The sequence below is a fragment of the Pagrus major genome, chromosome 13 (genome assembly GCF_040436345.1).
Source record: "Pagrus major chromosome 13, Pma_NU_1.0".
NCBI classification, from domain to species: Eukaryota; Metazoa; Chordata; class Actinopteri; order Spariformes; family Sparidae; genus Pagrus; species Pagrus major.
This window is the reverse complement of record NC_133227.1, coordinates 1,663,784-1,685,601: the sequence shown is the minus strand read 5'-3', so window position 1 is coordinate 1,685,601 and position 21,818 is coordinate 1,663,784. Positions and strand designations below refer to the sequence as shown.

The 21,818-nt window shown below is 39.9% G+C and overlaps 1 protein-coding gene across 2 annotated transcripts; it reads left to right on the top strand.

The window, feature by feature from the left end:
• The first annotated feature begins 2,377 nt into the window (after positions 1 to 2,377).
• On the top strand, positions 2,378 to 21,818 carry kif4 (kinesin family member 4). Of its 2 annotated transcripts, none has more exons than XM_073479901.1 (31): positions 2,378 to 2,448; positions 4,295 to 4,435; positions 4,593 to 4,707; positions 4,847 to 5,037; positions 5,166 to 5,255; positions 5,431 to 5,597; positions 6,185 to 6,279; positions 6,455 to 6,574; positions 6,994 to 7,169; positions 7,367 to 7,428; positions 7,547 to 7,679; positions 7,936 to 7,994; positions 8,191 to 8,296; positions 8,537 to 8,641; positions 9,748 to 9,930; positions 10,022 to 10,125; positions 10,263 to 10,407; positions 10,890 to 11,000; positions 11,150 to 11,233; positions 11,374 to 11,487; positions 11,808 to 11,963; positions 12,087 to 12,184; positions 12,634 to 12,763; positions 12,887 to 13,057; positions 13,162 to 13,281; positions 13,414 to 13,482; positions 18,474 to 18,575; positions 18,864 to 19,031; positions 19,111 to 19,236; positions 19,866 to 19,982; positions 21,209 to 21,506. In XM_073479901.1, exons 2-31 carry the CDS (start codon positions 4,313 to 4,315, stop codon positions 21,410 to 21,412), a joined length of 3,744 nt encoding a protein of 1,247 aa, XP_073336002.1. In that variant the 5' UTR covers positions 2,378 to 2,448; positions 4,295 to 4,312; the 3' UTR covers positions 21,413 to 21,506. The 2 variants fall into 2 exon arrangements, with proteins under 2 accessions (XP_073336002.1, XP_073336001.1); XM_073479900.1 differs by having other exon boundaries at positions 2,426 to 2,606; positions 21,209 to 21,818.

Sequence of the window (21,818 nt, the reverse complement as noted above, 5' to 3'; positions counted from 1 at the left end):
TATTTCTTAACTTGGCATGACTGTCAAGACCATTACTGAGTCACACGCTGTTGCCTGGGCAGCATGGCTTTAATGCTTACTCCCTTCACTCCTCACACCCTTATAATGGCTGCTTTGTAAAATTGGTCATCTCTAGGACATGAGGTGTCTTTACTAATTCCCCTAATTGATCTCCAGCTTTTACTCTGACTTAAAACTGTCACCATAGAGAATTCAGAGAGATAGGTTTAAGGATAAGTTCACCCAAAAATGAATATTCGGTCATTATCTACTCAACCCCATGTTGATGGAAAGTTAGGTGGAGTTTCATAGTTCACAAAGCATTTCTGGGGCTTTATAGCAAACAGCGTTGCAGCATTCTCCTACGCAACTAAGAACAACAGATGGGGGCAGATGGACTTGCTTTATAATGTAAAAAAGACAATATAGACTATTTTCAGAAGGCGGCCATTTTCCTCACACATCAGGCTCAGGGTGGGAAGCTGCTGTGTTCGAGTTCAGTTCATTTCACAGCTTCCTGACTGATCAGCAACTGAAAAGTCAGTGGATAGTGAAAATCCGGAAGGACAGTGGGCCATATTTCAAGCTAAACCAACATATTTGATAACCCATTAGCTTTTCATCACACAACAGCCAACATTAGCATTCAACCACTTTCTAGCTAACCTTGTTGTTTATTGCAGTGTTACACAACACAAAAGGAAAAGTGTAAAATAATTCAAAATATCAACGCACATCTTGGACACAATTATTTAAACCTGGAAGTGAAACGCACTGGATGTCATCTGATGGTAGAGTGGTTGAATGCTCATTTTAACTAATGGGTCTTACCTTAAAGGTGGAATATGTAAGGATTGACTACCTGTTGAAATGTAGCTGCCGTTAGCTAGTTAGCTCAGTTACCCGTGCAGCTAGCAGGCCGGACTGGGAGTTCAGAGAACTGGGGGAGTGTTCGTGTTTCCACTGCTTGCACACAGGCTTTAGAGCAGGATGGTTTGGGGCTCCCTGGTTAGCATGCTAACTATCTTTGCAACATAATAAATAAATGTCATAATGTCAGAACTGTTAGATAATTATAGTGAGAATTTGAATGTTTTCATATTGCACCTTTAATTCATGGCCCAATGTCCCTCCAGATTTTCATTATCCATCATCTCATAAGTTGCTGATAAATCAGGAGGAGGTGAAATCATAACGATTTGTCAGATTCTCTACATTTATAAGACTCGCAGCCTGGAATGCAGCAGTGTAACATCATCCCAGCATTCGAGCTTCCCACCCTGAACATGACGTCAGTGGAAAATGGCCTGTACAACTCATCTGGCCTAATCCAAGTCTCCAGAAGCCTGGAGATGCAAAATTGATTTAAAAAGACATTATTTACACCCTTGATGCATGGTCAACTTCAAACTGAGTCTGCTAACGTTTTTAGCTTGGCAGCCACAGTGAGGATCCTGGCTTTGATTAGGGTGTAAAAAAAATCACTTGGGGATCTTGAATGCCTCTGGAGACTTGGATAACATCAGATAAGATGTATGGAGCCATTTTGATCTTTTATATTCTGCTGTTTTTTAATGTGTTAAAAACACATCCCCATCTCCTTCAGTTGTTCAGGAGTATGCTGTAATGCTGTTTTGCTGTGAAGCTCCAGAATTTTTTTTTTTTTTTTAGAAACTTTGACTGACTTTCCATTTGCCTGAGTGAGAGTACTATAGACAATGATTGAATTTTTATTTTTGGGTGAACCCATCCTTTAACCCTGCAAGCTTGGGTCTTATGCATACAAGAAATCAACACAGAATTCCAGTTAGTTATTAATTTGGTTCGTTTGACTAACACAAATGATACGAGGACATTTTTATCATGCTCACAGTCTAACACATTATTGCCATTCTGCTCATGAAAGAATTATTCAGGGGCTACATTATCGGTTATGTGCTCAGCTCATTGGGACACCCATTTGAATACTGATGACTCATTTACAGACTGGATTCATTTCAACAGTCAGAATTAATAGAAGCCCTTTGAGTTTTTGAACCTTAAAGTCCTGATTAATTTGTTTACTGCCAGCTCCTTCAAAACGTAGCTACCCAGTTTTCTGAATGCACCAAAAAAAAGGCTAAGTATGGAAGACAATCAGAATTTGTTATCCCTGTGAAGAAGACACAGGTTAACTAACACCAAAAAGGGAGAGAAAACTAACTAAACATGTGTGTTTCATGTGTGCAGAGTAGAAATTGTCTTATATGGTTTTTTTTTTTTTTTTTTTTACCATTGAGGTATTGTACAAATACTGTAGTTTTATTTTTGTCCTGTAGATGTCAGTGTCGCTGGCGACCCGCGTTGACGCTGCCGTAAAGCAGCAGTAGAAGAAGAAGGAGGAGGCGGAGCTCAGTGTTTGAAAGTGGCGGGCACTGCAGTAACAACAATCATCTCATAGACATCGGTGTAAGTATACGGGAAAAGGGCCACAGTTAATTGAGTTAGCCGCAACAAGTAGTGTTTTATTTATAGCGTCCAGGATTACAGCTTGCAGTTATCAACCATAGCCGCTGAATGCTGCTTTTGTGATATTAAAACGCTGGCACGGGAGGGAACGTGACAAGGTAATGCTATGGTCAACACCTTGCTAATAAGTGCAGCTATCAAGCTAGTCAGTTAACGGTGACCCGACACCAACTTTAACTTAACTGTCATCCATCAGCAGGACTGAAGGATATTTGTTTGTCCAGTGGGAACGCTTTTGCTTTTAATTCAATATAAATTGCACGTTGCACGGCTGCTAAACGATAAATTGGTCGCTTGTCTTTCAGAGTGTCTTCATTTTAAAAGAAGGTAACGTTTTAGCTCGCTGGCTAACTTGCTCATGTACGATGGAGACGGGTCGAGTGAGTAACGTCACAGTTAAAGAAGTAATCCAGCCTCAAAGTAAACTTGTAACCACAGTTCATCGCACAGCTCGGGTTTGAACTGTCTGGGCGGAAGACGAGATAAAATAATCCTTTTATGAGAAAATTCAAGTGTAAGATGGACTGTATGTTATGATGTCATCATCAGACAAGTCATGGAGCTGCTGCATAGATGGAAAATAATGAACCAGCTGTTTGGACACAATGACGACACCCATTGTGCTTTTACAGAGTCATGTGGACATTTTCTAATTCATCACTGGAAGCCATACTACGTGGAGACAGTCATCCACATGAACAGAAACTGAAACTAGGGGAAACAAGTTTAATTTCTGTTTTAGGGTGAGATTTGACCTTGACCTCAATCAGTTAACGTTGCCTTCAAGGTATGAATTAAATGTGTCCATACTAAATGCTACTATATATGTTGCTATTAAGGATTTCACAGTTGATTCTTAGATACATTTGTTTTGTTTTTTCAACACTGATGGCCATTGTTAGACTTACATCTGGATTTATAAAGATCAGCAGATCATTGGTTTTATTCTCTGACAACTGTCATTTACATTTTCAAATTCTTCAAAAAGATAGGGGTATTTTGCAACAACAGTTTAACTTTATCCTTGTGACTTTTGGCAAGTAAGGTTGAGACAGCTATAAGCTATAATATTAGCCAAAAAAGATGACTCCAACAAAAAAATATCATCCTTCAGGGATTCAACAGTTTACAACAAAAGTTAGAAATTCAGTTTGTTACAAAGTTTGGTTTCTTAAATCTGTCCCGAGTCCATCTTTCCAAGCAAATCAATAAAGGATCTCTAGCAATGTTAGAAAGAAATTGAAAGCTTGTTTTGATTTAGAGTCAAAATCGTGACACCGCTAATTACTATATAGAACCACAGACTAACAAAATAGATAATTGTTTTCATTCCTGCTGTGCTGTGAACATGTTTTTTTCTGTTGATGAGTTATTTATTTATTTATTTTTACACTTTTTCAATGTCCAAGCAATGCACATGTACCACACCAGTGTACATACGACTCAACTATTCAGCCTTGATGTATCAAGTTCACAAAATTCAGCCTCAGTTTAGGGATGTCATGGTTGAATACATTTTTAATGCACATTTCTAATTTCCTTTTATCAGTCAGCATTTACTATTGTTATTGAGATCTTTTCCGCCACTCATCTATATTCATACATGTGTGTTCACATAATCTTTTATTATTCATGTCAGCGATGAGTAAAAGCCTCCAAGCATTCGGTGTCAGTGTCAACGTCGTTTAAACTCCTGTTTCTTACAGATAATGAAGGTTTATAAAAGTCTTCTGTCCATTGGACTGATCTTCCCTGGCGTAATTATGTGAACCTCTTCTGTTTCTAGGTAAAGGAGTGTTGCACCATGGCGAATGAGGATGCAAAGGTGATCCCAGTGCGGGTTGCCTTGCGATGTCGGCCGTTGGTACCTAAAGAAATCAATGAGGGATGTCAGTGCTGTCTCACTTTTGTGCCTGGGGAGCCACAGGTGTGTGCTCAACAACAGTCCTGGAAAATACTTTTTGTTGTCTGTTTTCAAGTAATGTTTTATGCAAAGTTTATTGTGTGTGTGTGTTTTTAAAAAAAAATCTGGTTCAATTAAAATAAAAATGGTTCGATTTTTGTTATTTTCTGTTTGTTTTCAGGTGATTGTTGGCACAGAGAAAGCGTTCACCTATGATTATGTTTTCGATCCCACTGCTGAACAAGAAGAAGTCTTCAATACGGCCGTGTCCTCCTTATTGAATGGGCTTTTCAAAGGTATTTATAGCTTTTAACATTTTATGTTATCTATATTATCTGTTTTGGGAAGAATTTTTTATCAGTTTTGTGTTGACAGAAAAGCACGTGTTATCTTTTGAATTATTTTATGTCCTCACTACATTGTCCTTGTTTGTAGGCTACCATGCCACAGTTCTTGCATATGGACAGACGGGATCAGGGAAAACCTTCTCCATGGGAGGAACGTACACATCAGCACAAGAAGACGATTCTTCAGTCGGAGTTATTCCACGAGTTATCAGAAGGATCTTTGAGGAAAAGGAGAAGAGGGCAGACTGTGACTTCCTTCTGGCAGTATCCTATCTGGAGGTTGGTGGACATTTATATTTAATGTCATTTAGGAATTTATTGTTTTTCCTGGCATTCACTAAATGTTATTCCATTGCTCAATGGCCTTTTCAAGTAATTTAGTTAAGGTTTCCTGCTTTTGATTATAGATCTATAACGAAGATATATTGGACTTGCTGTGTGCGTCTAAAGATAAACCTGCCCTCAGCATCCGGGAAGACCCTAAAGAGGGGATTAAGGTGAGTGACGGACATGTTTACAAAAGTAAACACAAATAGTGTCACATTTCTTTGAAGCTCATAGTATATAGAAAGATAAACCTAACTAAGCTGCATTCACGTCTAATTCTAAACCTTGCTGACACTTTCCATGTCGGTACATGTTTAAATATAATCTTGTGTTTTTGTTTTCCAGATTGTGGGTTTAACTGAGAAGCAGGTGTTCTCAGCCCAGGAGATGGTGGGCTGTCTGGAGCTGGGAAATTCTGCTCGCACTGTGGGTTCCACGGCGATGAACGCAGCTTCTTCACGTTCACACGCCATCTTCACCATCACTCTGGAGCAGCGCAGAGGGAAAGACAAGTGAGTTTGGTGTCTTCTTTCATAATAATTTCAGCTAACATTCGTTTTGTTTAACCTTAGCATACATTTTGTTTGCACACAGAAAAACTTTAACTGACACATGCGCTTACTGTAGTGTATTTGGGTCAACAATCACAAAGAGCACCTTTTTTATTTAAACATTTTATATTGCATTGTATAAGTTAATTCAATCTCTGTTGTCCTGTTATGGAGAAATTAATTTTAGTGTAACATTAATTCTGTAGAAACTGTTTTGCCTTGGGCTATAGTTAGATAGATATATCTAGATTAAATTTGGATTTACTGGAACCAGTGTGAAATCAAGTTATCTATCCTCATCCCTTTATTAGATTGTGAAGCCCTCTAGGAAGTTTACTAAAGGGTAAACTACAATAAATGAATTTGAACTAGGCTTAAATATGTAATATGCATCATTAAAATAATGTATTCTTGTGTTTATGCTGCTATTTTTCATAAAAATGCCACATGGCATTGTGTTTGCAGGTCGTCATTCTTTTGCATATAAAGCAACATTTTGAGTTCACTACCTTCTCCATGCTGAATATTTGTGTAATCTTTTGTTACAGAGCTGATTCAGTCGTTTCCAAATTGCACCTCGTGGATCTGGCTGGTTCAGAAAGGCAAAAGAAAACCAAAGCAGAGGGAGATCGTTTAAAAGAAGGTAAACTGAACATGTTTTTCGACAGATTTACTCGGTTAAAAGTTTTCAACCGAGAATTTGTGATTCTCCCAATGAAATACAACGTACTGTAACATTTCCGTGTTGTCTCTTTGTATTGTGAATGCGTGCTTGCTAACGGCATTTCTGTTTTGATGCCATTCATTTTCATCTTCAGGCATCAGCATCAATCGTGGCCTTTTGTCTTTGGGTAATGTGATCAGTGCCTTGGGGGATGAAAGCAAGAAAAATACCTTTGTTCCCTACAGAGACTCCAAGCTCACCCGCCTGCTTCAAGGTAAGCTTTGATTTAGATGTTCAAAAGTTACTTGGTGGTCATTATTTCTGGCTCGGATACATTCCCCACTTTGAGGACCTTCAAACACCAGCAAATCATAGTTGGAAAGCATATGGAAGGCATCCTGCTTTGATGGTTGAATGGAAAGTTTTTCATGCATGCATCTGTTCTATCACAAAAAGAATAAGCTTTGTTGTGCTGCTCTATTGATAGAATTGTTAATTTCATGATGTGTAATGTTGGTACACGCTTAACAGGATCTGCGTATATCTAAACTGTTAATTGTTTAACACAAAAATGGCAACAGTACTGGCTAAAGTACATGAGAACAAGCCAGTATTCAATGATTCAACACAGAGAATGACTGCAGAATAATCTACAAACCAATTTTATGAACTTTTTTATGATTGTTTCATCAGATTCTTTAGGAGGCAACAGCCATACTTTGATGATTGCCTGCATCAGTCCTGCAGACTCAAACATGGAGGAGACCATCAACACACTGCGATATGCTGACAGAGCTCGCAAGATTAAAAACAAACCTATAGTCAATGTCGACCCCAGAGCTGCAGAAATGAACCGCTTGAAACAACAGGTACAATTACCTCGTGTTATAATGCTGTAAATTAATCCAGTTCAGTTACTTGTTTTCAATTTGGAAACCTTTGTTTTGTACAGACTGCTGTTTAGGAAAGGGATCAAAGATTGATGAGACAGAATGTATATAATACACATGTTCCTTCTGGTCCCATTTAGAGTGTAATAAATGTCTTGATTTACACACTTGTTCAGGTTCAGGAGCTGCAGGTGATGCTTCTTCATGCCCGTGGAGGAGTAGCCCCAGTGCTCTCTGGGTAAGAAATAAATTTCACAATAAATCGATGTCCCGCCAGGATGTCAAATAGATGCATCCCAGGGAAGCTATTACCCATAACAAAGGGCCTTAACGGTTACTCGGTCCCTGTGTTACAGGCCCGAGCCAGCAGAAAATGTGTCTAAGCTGCTGGAAAGGAACCGTGCTCTGCAGGACGAGAACAATAAGCTGAGCAGGGAGCTGAGTGAGGCAGCCGGACAGACTGCCTTCATGTTTGAGAAGATCATTACGGTGAGCCAGACCCTAACAACATTTACTTATCCTTCCTCCACAGTCATTGTTGTTAGCTAAACTGTTGCTATGAGTTAGTATGTGTTAATTTGTACCTGTGGGGTAGAGGAAAGCAAAGACAATCGAAGCAGCATTGAAATAAAACATGAACAGGTTAAAAAAAAATAGTCTTAGACATAGTCTTATATTACTTCTTTCGCTCATATTTTACTGTTGTGAATCCATCATGTTTATCATACTGTGTTTTACTTTACAGACAGAACAAGCAAATGAGAAACTACAAAGCAAACTGGAACAACTGCGGCACCACGCAGCGTAAGTTTACAAAGGCATGAAGTCAGCAGGGCTTCAGGATGGATCTAACAAAGCTTCAAGAGAACACAGAATTCTTAAGCTATTCTTGTTAAAAGCTTTGTTTGGTTTGTACTACAGTTTAAGAGTTCAGGTATTTCACGTGACCACTGCCACACAGACCATATTGAGCCACACTCTTTATTTACCTTAATTTCAGATGTACAGTGGATCTTGAGAAACTGTTGGAGACACTGGAGGACCAGGAGTTAAAGGAGAACGTTGAGGTGATGAGGAACCTGCAAGACATCATCTTGGAGCTCAAGGTACACAAGTCTGCTTCTATTATAATCCACTAAAACACAACATTGTGAATTAGTAATGGTCAGATTTGCGTCGGATATTATATTTGACTTTTTATTAAACTGAACTGATTCTTTCAAATATAATAAATGTGATTCATTGATAATGTATTTTTTTATTTTATTTTTATTACTTGTCTAGAACAAATGCATTTACATAATTTCATGGTTCTCTTTTCTTTTCTTTTCCCTTTTTCTTTTAAGAATGAGAGCTCAGGCATCGCCGCCTCCATCGATGCTATGGCTGCAGGAGAGGTTGAAGCTGAAGTGTCTGGGAGTGGCAGTAAAAATGCAGCAGATGAGTCTCCAGTACGTTGACAATTTTATTGTCTTTGTATTATGTCATTATTAGATTGTTTATATAATAGTTACTTTACTAAATTGCAAATTCTGCAGTGTTCTTTCCACAACAGTGAATGTGCACATTTTCTACAGTTCCATATTTGTTCTACTAGGGCAGGGTAGTATAATATAATATAATATCGATATTATATTGTTACGCAGTATATTTCACAAGCGTTTTTGCTAAACATGCACATTTAATGTTATGCATCTTCAAATCTGGAAACAAGCATGACGTGAGCAAAGAGAACTGCTATGATTGGTGAAAACAGCAGGACTATGGCATTTGGTAAAATTTGCGGGAAAGTAGCGGTGATTGGACAAGGTCGCAAAGAAATCACAGTGATTGGTTGAATTTGTGTGACTTAGTGCGATCGCAACATTGAAAAATCCTGGAGGGACTGTCTAATACTTGTCTTTACACACTTAGTCATTATATCCACATTACTGATGATTATTTATCAAATATCTCTTTGTGTTAATATTTTGTGAAAGTACAAACAGTCTTCCCCTATCGCAATATTGATATTGAAGTATTTGGTCAAAAATAATTGTGATATTTGATTTTCTTGCCCAATCCTAGCATTTATAAAGTGCTTTATCGCTATAGCTAAAAAATGTTGCAATATTACTTTTAATTCAGCCACTAAGTATGGCATTTCCTTCTCCCCCTTACCATGCATTCATCCCCCCCTTTTTGTTGCCAGTTTGTTGTAGCCAATGTCGCTAACGCTAGCTAGCTAATGTAAGGGCAGTACAGTATGCTGGGCGCATAATGTAGAAAGCCATTTTTAAGGAAAAGAGATGCTTTTATTCTGCATCTTTCTAAAAGCTCTATAGAGGTATTATCTAAAAAGCAAAATAAAAAGATCTGTCTACATGGAATTGTTATCAATATGACCTTGACGTCCTATATTCTATAAATGTTTTTAAATCAATTCTTCCGTAGAAAAATCTCTTCTCTTGCACGCATTAATTGATCAGAGAATAAAGACCATTTTTCTCTCTTAGCTTTTGGTTTTTCTGAACCAAATGTAAATTATCATATGTTCCACCTCTAACACATTTAACAGGATGTTACTGCCATGGCTGGTAAGGAGTCCCCAGAGGCCTTCACAACCCATCATGCACTGCGGCAGGCCCAGCTCTCCAAGGAACTGATCGAGCTGAACAAAGTGTTGTGCTTGAAGGAAGCTTTTGTGAGGAAAATGTGCCAGAATGACACGCAGCTGGAGCCGATGACGTCAGAACACCAGGTGAGTGGTTTTTGTTGGTACCGACAGAGATTTTGCCAAAAGTGTATTTACTGAAAAAGTTGGTTATATATTTATTTTTTTTGTCCATCAGAAAAATGTCCACAGTCTACAGTCAGCAGTGGATTCACTGCAGAAGGAGAAAGAGGAACTGGTCGTGGCTCTTCAGTCTGTGAAGAAAGACACCAACCAGGCAAAGTATGGACACTTTTTTTTGGTTGTGCCTGTAGTAATATTTTTTCCAAGTTAATTTGTTTTGACATAAAAGTAAAGCACGCTCATAAACCTTCACTCTACACTTCTTCCTTCATCTCACACACTTCACCTGCTTCCAGGCTTAGTGAGCAGCGGAGAAAGAGACTGCAGGAGCTGGAGGGCCAGCTCACAGACATGAAGAAGAAGCTTCTTGATCAGTCCAAGATGCTGAAACTCAAAGAGTCCTCTGTTCAGAAAGTTAGCAAGCTCATGCAGGAAATACAGGTAATTTACTTTTATTGAGTTTTTTTGATGGTGACGGGACGTTTATGCATGTTCAGTGTAAATACACAATTGCAGTTAATTTTTCTAATATCTGTATTGCTGTTTTCATTCCAAAGATGATGATGCAGGTTTTATTTTGAGTTTTTAGTTTGGCTGAGCAACTTGCAAAAAATAATCATATTGTGATTATTTTTGACAGATATTGCTAATGTGATGTGTCACGTTTTTTGTGGAAATATTACTTTGTGCATTTTATTTTCATTGGAAAAAATAGATATATAAAAATGATGATGTGATTTTTGTATCCAACGGGCATGTTCCCTTATGGCTAGAGAACATGTTTTTGAAGGCCAGGCCATCTCTCAGGCACCACAATGCTTCATTTGTAGTGGTATCTCTTGAAATGACCAGTTGAGGTTTTGAGATGTTAATGTATTCAAACAGCTGTCAAATCTAAGCACAGTAACACTGTGTTCTCATAGGCCATGAAGTCCCAGCGCACACAGCTGATGAGGCAGATGAGGGATGATTCTGACAAATTCAGACAGTGGAAGAGCAAGAAGGACCGAGAGGTGCTGCAGCTGAAGGAGAAGGTTTGTGAAGATCTTCTTGAGACAATGCAGGACATTGGATTTATAAATTCAACCAATCAAATCTTCTAAATCCTTTTTTCCTGACACTTATTATTTGAGGTTCTTTGGCTTCACGAACACAACAGTGTATTTTTTTATCTGTTTGACAGGATCGTAAACGGCAGTACGAGTTGCTTAAACTTGAGCGGGATTTCGAGAAACAGGCCAATGTTCTGCGTCGTAAAACTGAGGAGGTGAGGCATCTTGGTCTATTGTCTGTATAATTTTAATTTACGTGATCTAAATATGAGTAAATATGCCGGATTTTATTTTCAACATGTGTATAAAAAACATGTATTACTGTTTTCATTTTTATTTACTTTTTCCCTTGCAGGCTGCAGCTGCAAACAAGCGACTGAAAGATGCCCTTCAGAAGAGAAGTGAGGTGGCAGACAAACGCAAAGATGTCCACAACAGAGGAATGGAGGGAGCCGCTGCACGAGTTAAGGTAGTAAGGCTTGATTCAAGGGATTCTCTGTGCTCAAAACTATACTTAACTTTGTGCAACAAAACATGATTTATTATGGGGGTTGCAGGGATGCATAATATATTGGTTGCTGATAAGTAAAATAATTGAAGTGTTTTGTTTCAGCGGCTCATAAAGTCTCAAAGTATTTTTGTAGAAATCGTGACACCCCGAGAGAATATGGTGGCGGATTTTCCTGAACAGAAGTCCTAACAGTGTTGTTGTCCATATGAATATACCCAGCAAGGTTAGACAAAGAAAATTCACCTGCCTTAACTCAACGATCGTATTCATGTGATCAGACATGGTTTCTCAATGAAGTGGAGGTGATGGTCAGCACAGACGAGGCAAGACGCCACCTCAACGACCTGCTGGAGGACAGAAAGGTCTTGGCTCAAGAGGTCAGCCACCTCAAACAGCAGATGGAAGCAGGGGAGCGACCCGCTGCAAAAATCAGGGTGAGATGTAAATTCTCTACTGTTCAGCATGCTCACATTTAGAGCAAGCGGACATCCAGTGCACAAGCAAATAGATATGTTACAACGAATCAATCCTTTGCTTTTTGGTGTCCCTTCTTGCAGCGTCGCACACTGATCATCTCTGAGCTGGAGAGCCAGGGGGCACTGGAGGCGCCTCTGGCCAAACAGGTGGAGAACCTGGAGACAGAGATGGGCCTCAGGTGAGTCTGACAAAGCAGCTCAGTCCCAACAGTTCTTAAAATGTGAGCCATTATGCTACACAACATCTGATGACATGCATTTACTGTTTAACAACTATATGTGCTCTTATTTCAGGTCAATGTGAGCTATTACAATATCAGTTTATCAAAAATATCTACAGATAACATTAGTTTAGTATCTTTATTCCAGGAATTTTTCAGATGTTCAGTGATTTTCAGGGTTCATACAAAGTCTTGGAAAGTTGAGCTTTATTTAAAGGTTAGGAATATGTTTACATTTGAATAGAAACGATACTGCTATGCATGCCACCGCAGGTATGTATTAACCTGAGAAAACTCAATTTATATGGAATGATAAAGAGGCTGAAAGTCTAAAATTTCTTTTGAAAGTGTTGGAATTTTTTATTATCATGAAATGGTGTAGCATTGCTTGATTTGTATGTTCACAGGAATGCCCAGATTGCTGACCTTCAGCAGAAAGTTCTTGCTGCCGATGGCGAGGGGCGTCTGAAACAGCGCATAGACGGCATTACAAGCATTGTGGATGCCAAGTATGCCCTCAAGGTCCTGATGTCTGAGGTGAGCAAAATGCTAATTCATTGCTTAAAATTCACACCTGTGTGTTAAATTAGTAACAAAACTTCATTGGTTGCTTTTTGTATTTAAGAAAAATAAACCCATCAACTTCTCCCTTCTATTCAGCTGGTGTCTGCCAAAACAGCCAGTGCCAAGCTAGAGAGTGAGGTCAAACAGGAAAAGGGAAATGCACAAGATTTGAGGAAGATGCTGGCAGATGAGAGAAATGTCATGTCAACCATGGACATGGAGCATCAGCAGCAGCTGGTGGAACTAGAGCAGAGGCATCAAGAGAAGGTGTTTATAGCTTTTACTCATGTACCAGTTTACACTCTTTGTAGATACATGAATATTTATGAAGTCTTCCCTTCAACATATATATATTTTTTCCCTTTGCGTAGGTCCTTTACCTCCTTCACGAGCTACAGAGCAAACCCATCAGTGCAGAGTCAGACGAAAGAAAGCAGACCGATGAGGAGAGTTCAAAGGAGAATGAACTTCTCGAGCGCCTCAAAGTCAAGGTTTGTCTCCAGCAGCTGAAGAGGGTTTAATCAACCTTTGTGTCTGTATTTCACTTTGTTTTTTTTAAAGGAGAAATCGTACAGAATTATCATCAAAAGTTAATCATGCCATTATATGTAACATTGTTTTAGGAAGAAGAATTGCGAGAACTGAGTGAACAGAACCAGAAACTTGTGGAGGAGAATGAGCAATACAGACAGGTAACTTTGTGATTTAGTTCATTATTACAGGCTGTTTTATTTCTTTAATAATCAAATCATTTTTCCCTCAGGATTTCATGAAGCTATGGTGGGGGGACCTCTAGGGGGGTCCGGGTGCATGCTCCTCCAGAAGAAAATTTTGCGCATCTCAAAGTTAAATCTGGTGCACTTTGAGAGAAAAATGAAAAGGCTATATCATAAATAAGAAATTATAGTTTAGAAAATAATAGAAATATTATACTGAGCTTTGGCTTTGCTGTCTGGTAATAAATCCAGTCCCCACAATACACTATTATATGCAGCTTGGGCTATACAATGTTAACACAAGCCTAAAGGCTCTTGTCAATACCAATCCATTATTTTCCAGCCTGCATTAGTCCAGAGTTGTAATTAAACCTTGACTGAGTTAGAAAATCAGTTTCTTGTTTTAAAACAATGTGCCCCTGTGAGGAGTACCATCTTAAGGTGTTATTAATAACAATCAGCTACTAAATGTGGCATTCCATCTCCCCCCTTCCATTGCATTCAAATTACCTGCCCCTTCATGTGGTTGCTAGTTTGTGCATGACATAAGCAAGCAAACATTAGCTAATGTTGCTAAAGCTAACTAGAAAACATTAACGTTGCTAACGCTAGCTAAAGTTAACGTTGCGAAAACTAGCTAGTTAAATGCTAGATGCATACTGTAGAACTCGGCCATTCTTCTCTCCCCCCCCCCCCCCCCCACAAACTGGCAAAATACCAAAAAAGTTGATAACTGATGAAAAACAGATACCACGAGACACCAACAACGTTATACTGTTGGCTCACAAACCTTGGCAGACACTGGAAGCAAACTTCAAAATTATTACACAGATATAAACAAAACAATCATTTTGGACTTGCCAACATTTTAAAATTGTTGATTCATAATCATAATGTTTTTAAGGAAAAGAGGTACTTTTATTCTGCACCTTTCTACAAGCTCTGTAGCTGTATTTTTTTTTTTTTTTATGATTTGTCAACATAGAAATGTTATCAATATGACCTTCCCGGAAAATGCGATTTTCATTTTTGTGCACGCGCGTATCAACGCATTTTCACGTGCGGCGTGGTCATCTTTTCCAAGCTGTAGTTCTTAAACAATGTTTCCCGTTAGCATTTATCAAACATAAGCAATAACGTGAGTTGCATTTCAGTCTCATGTTTGTCAGGCACAGTCACAGAACAGCGCTGGAAGTGGCTGGTAAATAAAACGGAGGAGCTTTATTTTTTGTTTTGCTTTTGTTTCTCTCTTTGCGTGTCATGTTCGTTATCACAAACGCACCGGAAATGCAGAAGATCATGCCTCATCAGACTACACACAGAAGACACAACTCTCGCTTCTTATCTCATCTCTGTTGAGAGTTACACGTGGGCAGTACCGATCAGGCGGCCGACAGACACAGAAGCCACTAACAGTAGTTACTTTTTTTTTAATGTCTTACTTCAGTATCTCTTTCAAACTCGGTGTCGACTGAACAATTTTCAAGCACTGCTTGAGAAGAGACGGATGGGAAAGTATTAACAAGCCAAGGGCCTTAACGTCAACACATGTAATAGCATCGCGCCTGGAGAGTGGCGAATATTAGCATGTTGACCTGGGTGTTGTGTTTAAATTACAGGCAATCCAATGGCAAGCGATAAATACCCCTGACTACTGCAGCGTCAATTGACCCGAGAGTGAATGATGATAATACACATTCACATTAACGACAGAAGCCAGATGTTAGCAAGTGTGACGGGGGTATAGGAGAGGTTTTGTTTTTTTACATTGCGGATTATTTGTTCTTTTCGAGATGGCATCGCAACGAAGTTACGCAAAGGAACAAGCCCTTGACATGTTCCTTGATAGTGGGGATGATGAGGAATCAGGAGCAGAAAGTTTCCTCACAGATGATGAGCTGGCATACGAGTACGGTCTTGATCCAGCTGAAGAGTAAGTGGCATATATTTATTTACAGTATATGTGAAATTAAATTGAAATATGTGTAGTGTTTTACTTATCTGTGAAATTGGTAGTAATTCGTTCATTTGATGCTTGGTGGTCACCTGTTTTCACACAGGGTGCGGAGCGGGGCTTTTGCCTCTGTCTCCAAGTAGACTGTATGTAACTGGGTTGGGGGCTCTGTTGTTTCTTCACAATGTGTGGGCGGACAGTATCAAGTAATCTCATTCATTGTTCTCACATTCTGTGTGAGATTTACAGTACAAATACACTTATTGGTCTGATATATATGATCTGATATGTTTTTATTCATTTTATTTGTTTTACAGTGATGATACTGAACAAGATGAAAAGACTTCCTCCTCTGACAGTGACGATAATGAACAAGATAAAGAGCCTAGCACCTCAGCTGAAGAACAACAGGCCAGCCTCCCTTCTTCGCCTGAGCAGGATGAGGTGCCTAGAACTTCTGCTGCAGTAGGACAGCAGACACCCCCACAAGGGAGGAGTCATGGAAACATGCAGGCAAGAACACAATCTCTACGACGTGCCAAAGGAAGAAAACGAACCAGGTCAGGCCACACACGGAGTGCTTCAAGAGGCCTATTCGGATCTCCCAGATCTAGATCTCCACATGGGCCAAAGTCAGAAGCCTCAAACAAACCCTGGAAAATGAAGACTGATCCAGACATATGTCCAGTGCCAAAGATGTTTGTCCCAGCAAGACCACCAGGACATCAGCTGAACTCAACTTGTACATATACACCACTGGACCTTTTCAAGCTGTTTGTCAGCAATGAGGCCGCTCTAACAATTTGCCATAACACAAATAAACAGGCCAAGAAAAGCATTGCAAATGGAAAAAAATATTCATGGACCAAAATCGACCTTCCAGACTTTTTCAAATATGTGGGACTGACTTTCTTTTTTGCGTTGGTGAGACTGAGTAACATCCGGGATTACTGGAGAAAAAATTCAGTTTTCAGCATGCAGTTTCCATCCATTGTGATGCCACGGGACAGGTATCAGGTCATATCATGGAACATCCACATGAGTGACCCTGATGAAAATGATGAGAACGACAGAAAGAAGGGGACACCAGATTATGACTGCCTGTTTCGACTGAAGCCCCTCATGGACACCATCAGACAAGCATGCAAAGCCTTTTACCACCCCCGGCAGAACCTGTCAATGGACGAGAGGATGGTGGCAACAAAGGCCCAACACGGCATGACAAAGTATATAAAATTGAAGCCAACCAAGTGGGGCTTCAGACTCTTTGTTTTGGCCGACAGCAGCAATGACTACACCGTGGACTTTGCCGTGTACACAGGCAAGTCACAGTTTGCCTCAGGCGCAGCAGCGGGATACGACTCTGTAATGTCCCTGATAAAGCCATCATACAGCGGCTGTGGCTATCATCTGTATGTAGACAACTTCTATACCAGTCCTAAACTCTTCAAGGATCTGCACAGCCTGAATGTTGGTGCATGTGGCACGTACAGGGACAACAGAAAAGACTGCCTGCGCTCAGACATCAACCCCATGAAGAAAACGGATCCTAGAGGCACCATCAGGTGGATCCGTGATGGCCCACTGGTTTTCGTAAAGTGGATGGACACCCGTGCGGTCGCCGTCTGCTCGACAATCCACCCAGCTTTCTCTGGAAGCACAGTGCAGAGGAGAGTAAAAACTGAGGATGGCAGCTGGACCACCACATCCACTTCATGCCCGACCCCTATCATGGAATATAACAAGAACATGGGAGGTGTTAATTTGTCAGATCAACTCATTCAGTACTACACAGTCCACCACAAAACCATGCGCTGGTACAGGACACTGTTTATCCACTTTTTGGACATTGCCGCCACTAACAGTTTCCTGCTTCATAAGGAGCTCCGCAGAGAGAAGCAGGAACAGCCCATGACCCACAGGGCCTTTCTGGAGGAGCTGACAGCCCAGCTGTGTGGTGTCACAATTGCTGTCCCCCCTGCCAAAAAACAGAGTGAGCATGTACCCGTGCCGACCTCTAAACAAACTGAAACAAGCAAGAGGGCCTCATACGGACGTAAGCCCTGTGTGCTCTGCAGGCAGACCAGGAAGGTCAATCAGTCCACTCCCTGGAAATGTAAGGATTGTGGTGTTGCCCTCTGTCTCATAGCTGACAGAAACTGCTTTGAGAAATGGCATCAGTGATGCTGTAGACAAAAATTTGTGGAAAAAATGAAACAACTTTTCGTGCAAAAGTGGGAAACTTTTTGAACATTATTACCTAGTTTGTTGACTTTATTACTACCTCAGTATATGAAAGTGAAGCCGACCAGTTGGGGCTTCAAACTTTTGGCCGACAGCAGCAATGGCTACACCCTGGACCTCAACATGTACACAGGCAATTCATAGTTTGCCTCAGGGGCAGAACTTGATATGTCTCTGTAATGTCCATGATAAAGCCAGCATACAGGGGCTTTGGCTATCTGTATGTAGACAACTGTACCAGACCCAAGCTCTTGGTAAAGCCTGAATGTTGGTGCCTGTGGCACATACAGTGACAACAGAAGAGACTGCCCGCGCTCAGACATAAACACCATGAAGAAAACGGATCCTAGAGGCACCATCAGGTGGATCCGTGACGCTTGCAGAGGCGTGAAAAACTGCATTACCTCAAATGTTGACTTTATCAGTCCCTGAAGACACTTTTTGTGTGTTGTCAATAAAGTTCTGTGAGATTGAATTTTTGTTTTGTCTTTAGTCTTTATGGTCTTATTATTTTACATTCAAGTGATATCACTGCAGCATAAATATTCTGATAGCACAGGTTATCCTGAGGGAATAAAAGGATATAGCTTGATTATGCATTGCAGGGCTGAGGTTATACAAGCATTATTACACAAAAAGTCAAGTTGAACCAAAAACAAATAACTTTCAGCTCATGTATGATATTGACATGGCATGAAACTGCATTTATCTGGACTTCAGCTGTGTGATTGGCTCAAATCAAACCATGTCTGTTTTTTTCCCTCAACAGAAATTCTCGTTGCTCCACCTGGCAAGTTCAAAGAAAATCCTTGCACCTGCAACCAACAATGAAAACAGCCCAGACGACTCGTTCGAGTACGTTCCTCCAAAGGTCAGTTTATGCAGATATTCTTCTTCCTTTCCGTTGTGTGTTTTTATCCAAGGTTATTTCCGTTTTTAATGTCCAAGCTGGCCAAGTTAAGGTTATTTCCCAGTAATGTTTTATTCAAGGCCAGTGTTGAAACCGAAAGGAAGCATTGCAGGAAGAATGAATGATTCTGTGAACAGAATCCTTTATAAATTTAATTTAAAACCGGCCTTGCAGCTGGACTCCTGGGATTGTGAATTGAGACGTCCTTTCATTTCTTTGTGTTTGTTGATTTTTTTCCTTTTTTGAAAGCCTAAAGGGAAGCGCTTCACCACAGCTAAAGCACCGCTGAGTGTGGCCATCGACATTGAAGAACTGATGTCTCCCAGTGAGGATGAGAATGACCAGGAAGAGGATGAGTGGCGTCCTGAGAAACCTGAGAAGGGCCGCAGAGTCTCAAAGAAATCAAAAGCAGTTGGGGTAAGAGTGGGATCAAGACTGTGGTTAAACTTGTGATGCAAAGAAATGCAATGATGCTAAGTATTTTCTATTTGTTTAGTGTGCATGTAAAGGACGCTGCGTCAACAAGCAGTGCAAGTGCCGCAAAGGGAAGCTGGCATGTGGGGAGAACTGTCAGTGTGATCATGAGAAATGTCGAAATATGGACATCCAGGTGCCCGTTGAGGTGAGTTATCTAATCATTTTGAGTTGTTTACATATAACTTATATTTGTGTGACACAGTTAAATGTCTTAATGTTTTGTAAAAGGAAACCTTATTCATATATTGTCAGACATCTCCTGCTGACTGGTCTTGTGACTAAAATTTTAAATTAATCAATTTTCAGTTTTCTGTTTCATATCAAACTTTTGATGATCGGTCTGTGCTGAAACATCTGTAGGTTGTCACTCATCAAAATGAAATGTTGCTTTAATAAATTGTCCTTTTAACACCACAGCAATACTAGTGTATTATCGTAGAAGTTGAAACATACTGTTAACTAATGTAATATTTACTATTGTAATTACCTGAGAATAAGACTCGGAACTAAAGTTAGTATTAGACTATTATATAGTCGCACCAGAGCCGAGCCTCTCCATCACCTCGTCCCACTGTTTTGTCCAGCATCCTAATAAAAAATAAACTGTAATAATCTGCTCCTTAATTATTTACAGACTATTACAGATGTGTTCTTCCGTCCAGTCAGATTCTGCTTTCATTGCTGTGTTGAAGATATTAAATTCTTTTATGAAAATCTAGTGCAGAGCAATAAGCCCTGTTCTGAGTTTTTTTCCTTTTTTCCCCCTCATTTCAGGATGTAAGTCAGACCGAAAGTGTCTCCAGAGACTCCGTGTCTCTTCAAGATCCCACATCCGTCAGCCCCGACAACACCACATTCTTCAAGCCGCCGTCCTGTACACCCACTAAGAGGGTAAGCTGGCTCCTTCTGTAAAGGGTGTTTTCCCATCTGTAGTTCAGTTAATGTGGTCTGGACCAACTGGGGAGGAGGGGGGGGATTAACGGTTGCATTTTAGTTCCTGTTCACGTTGACATTTTTCAAACGAGCCAAGAAGAGTAAACGTGAAGTCATACAGACTGACAGGTAACTCATTGATTGAACATTTTTAGCGGTTGTCATCATTAGCGCATCATCAAAACCCACGGGGGGGAAATCAAATGCCACTGCAGTTTATGCAGCCCTTTAATGCTTCTGATGTGTATTTATCTTCTTTGGTGTCACAAAGAGCTCACAAAGAATAACTAATTACGAGCATTTCTTATTAATTACATCAATTATTACTGCAAATCAACCACATGTTGAATAATGACTTACACGTATAGAGAGGATGATAGGGATGTGTCTTCCTGTTCAGTAATGATTCAGGGCTTTTTACTGTGGGATTGCTGTCACAGTTTTTAATGGACTTTAATAAACTGTCACAGTACATGGAGTGGGCTTCAAAATGGCAGTTTTAACAACTTTTGACATTTTACTCAGGTAAAATATTGCATTGATGTGCATAGCCTAGATGTGACTAATAAAAATGACTACATAAATACACGACTAGGCTTCAGATCAATTACAAGATCACTTCCTGAACAGTTCACGATCAGCAGATGGATTAATTAGTAATGCAGTGCTTGAAATCGTGCTAAAATCATTAATCTATTGTCATGTCATGTCACCGCAGTCCGCTTAGAAGCGATCCGAGACCCACATTTTCAAGTGGTCTCGGTTTGGTTGTTTGATCTACAGCAGGGTTCATAAGACAGCTTTAACACCAGCCCAAATTATTCGCACTAACCAGGAGAACACACCAGGGTCCGTTTAACCTAATCAAACAGGTTAGGTGTGAAAGAAACCTTAGATACAAGGAATAAGGAATAATCATCCATGTGGTGGCTCTGTGATTGATTGGCATGCATGTGGATGTTTTGCTCAAGACTTTGTAAGTCTTGGGCCAGTTTGTTCTTTTAGTTATCAATGTGTCACTACATTGTTATTCCTGTTGATTTAGGTAAACGTCTCAGGCAGAGGCCTGACAGTGAAATGTAAAAACTGTACATGTGTATTCAACGTATATTTTGCCTACAATGGTTGTTGCAACCTGGACTTAAAATGATGTAACACTGGCGTACTGATATACATTATCGTAGGTGCTAAAGGAAATCGGAGACATGGGACATGCCACTGCAGACCTAAAGTTGGTCAGGAAGCCCATCTTGCCAGAGGAAGAGGATGAGGATGACGAGGAGGAGGAGAGAACAACAGCGAGCTTCCTCAAGAAGAAGAAAAGACTCCTGACAAGTTTTCAGAACAGTTTTTTCTCTGGCTGCACTCCAATCAGAGAGGAATCTTAACCAGGGTAGGGAGTTTTAAATTAGGTGTACACATGTGCTTAAATGTTTTGTCAACGTTGTGTCTTTTTTATATGTGACCTAACTGTTGTGTACTGTAAATGGAGAGTAGCTGCTGATTCTTTGTTTTCTGTAGAGGGTAACAGAAGGACTGTGAATAGTAATGAATTTTTGATTGATTTCCTGAAGCCAAGACATAATATTTTAGTTTAATGTAGTACATGATGTTTACTAAGACTACATTTACTTTGCTGATATTTCAAATCAGTTGTCCAGCCATCGACAGTCAAGCAATTTTACACAAGTACTATCTTTTATCATCTTTGAGCAACCCTCAGGTTTTTCACTGTGCTTTTACTATCAGAGCTGAATAAAGTCTGACAGTCAAATCTTGCTTTTAAAAGGAGAA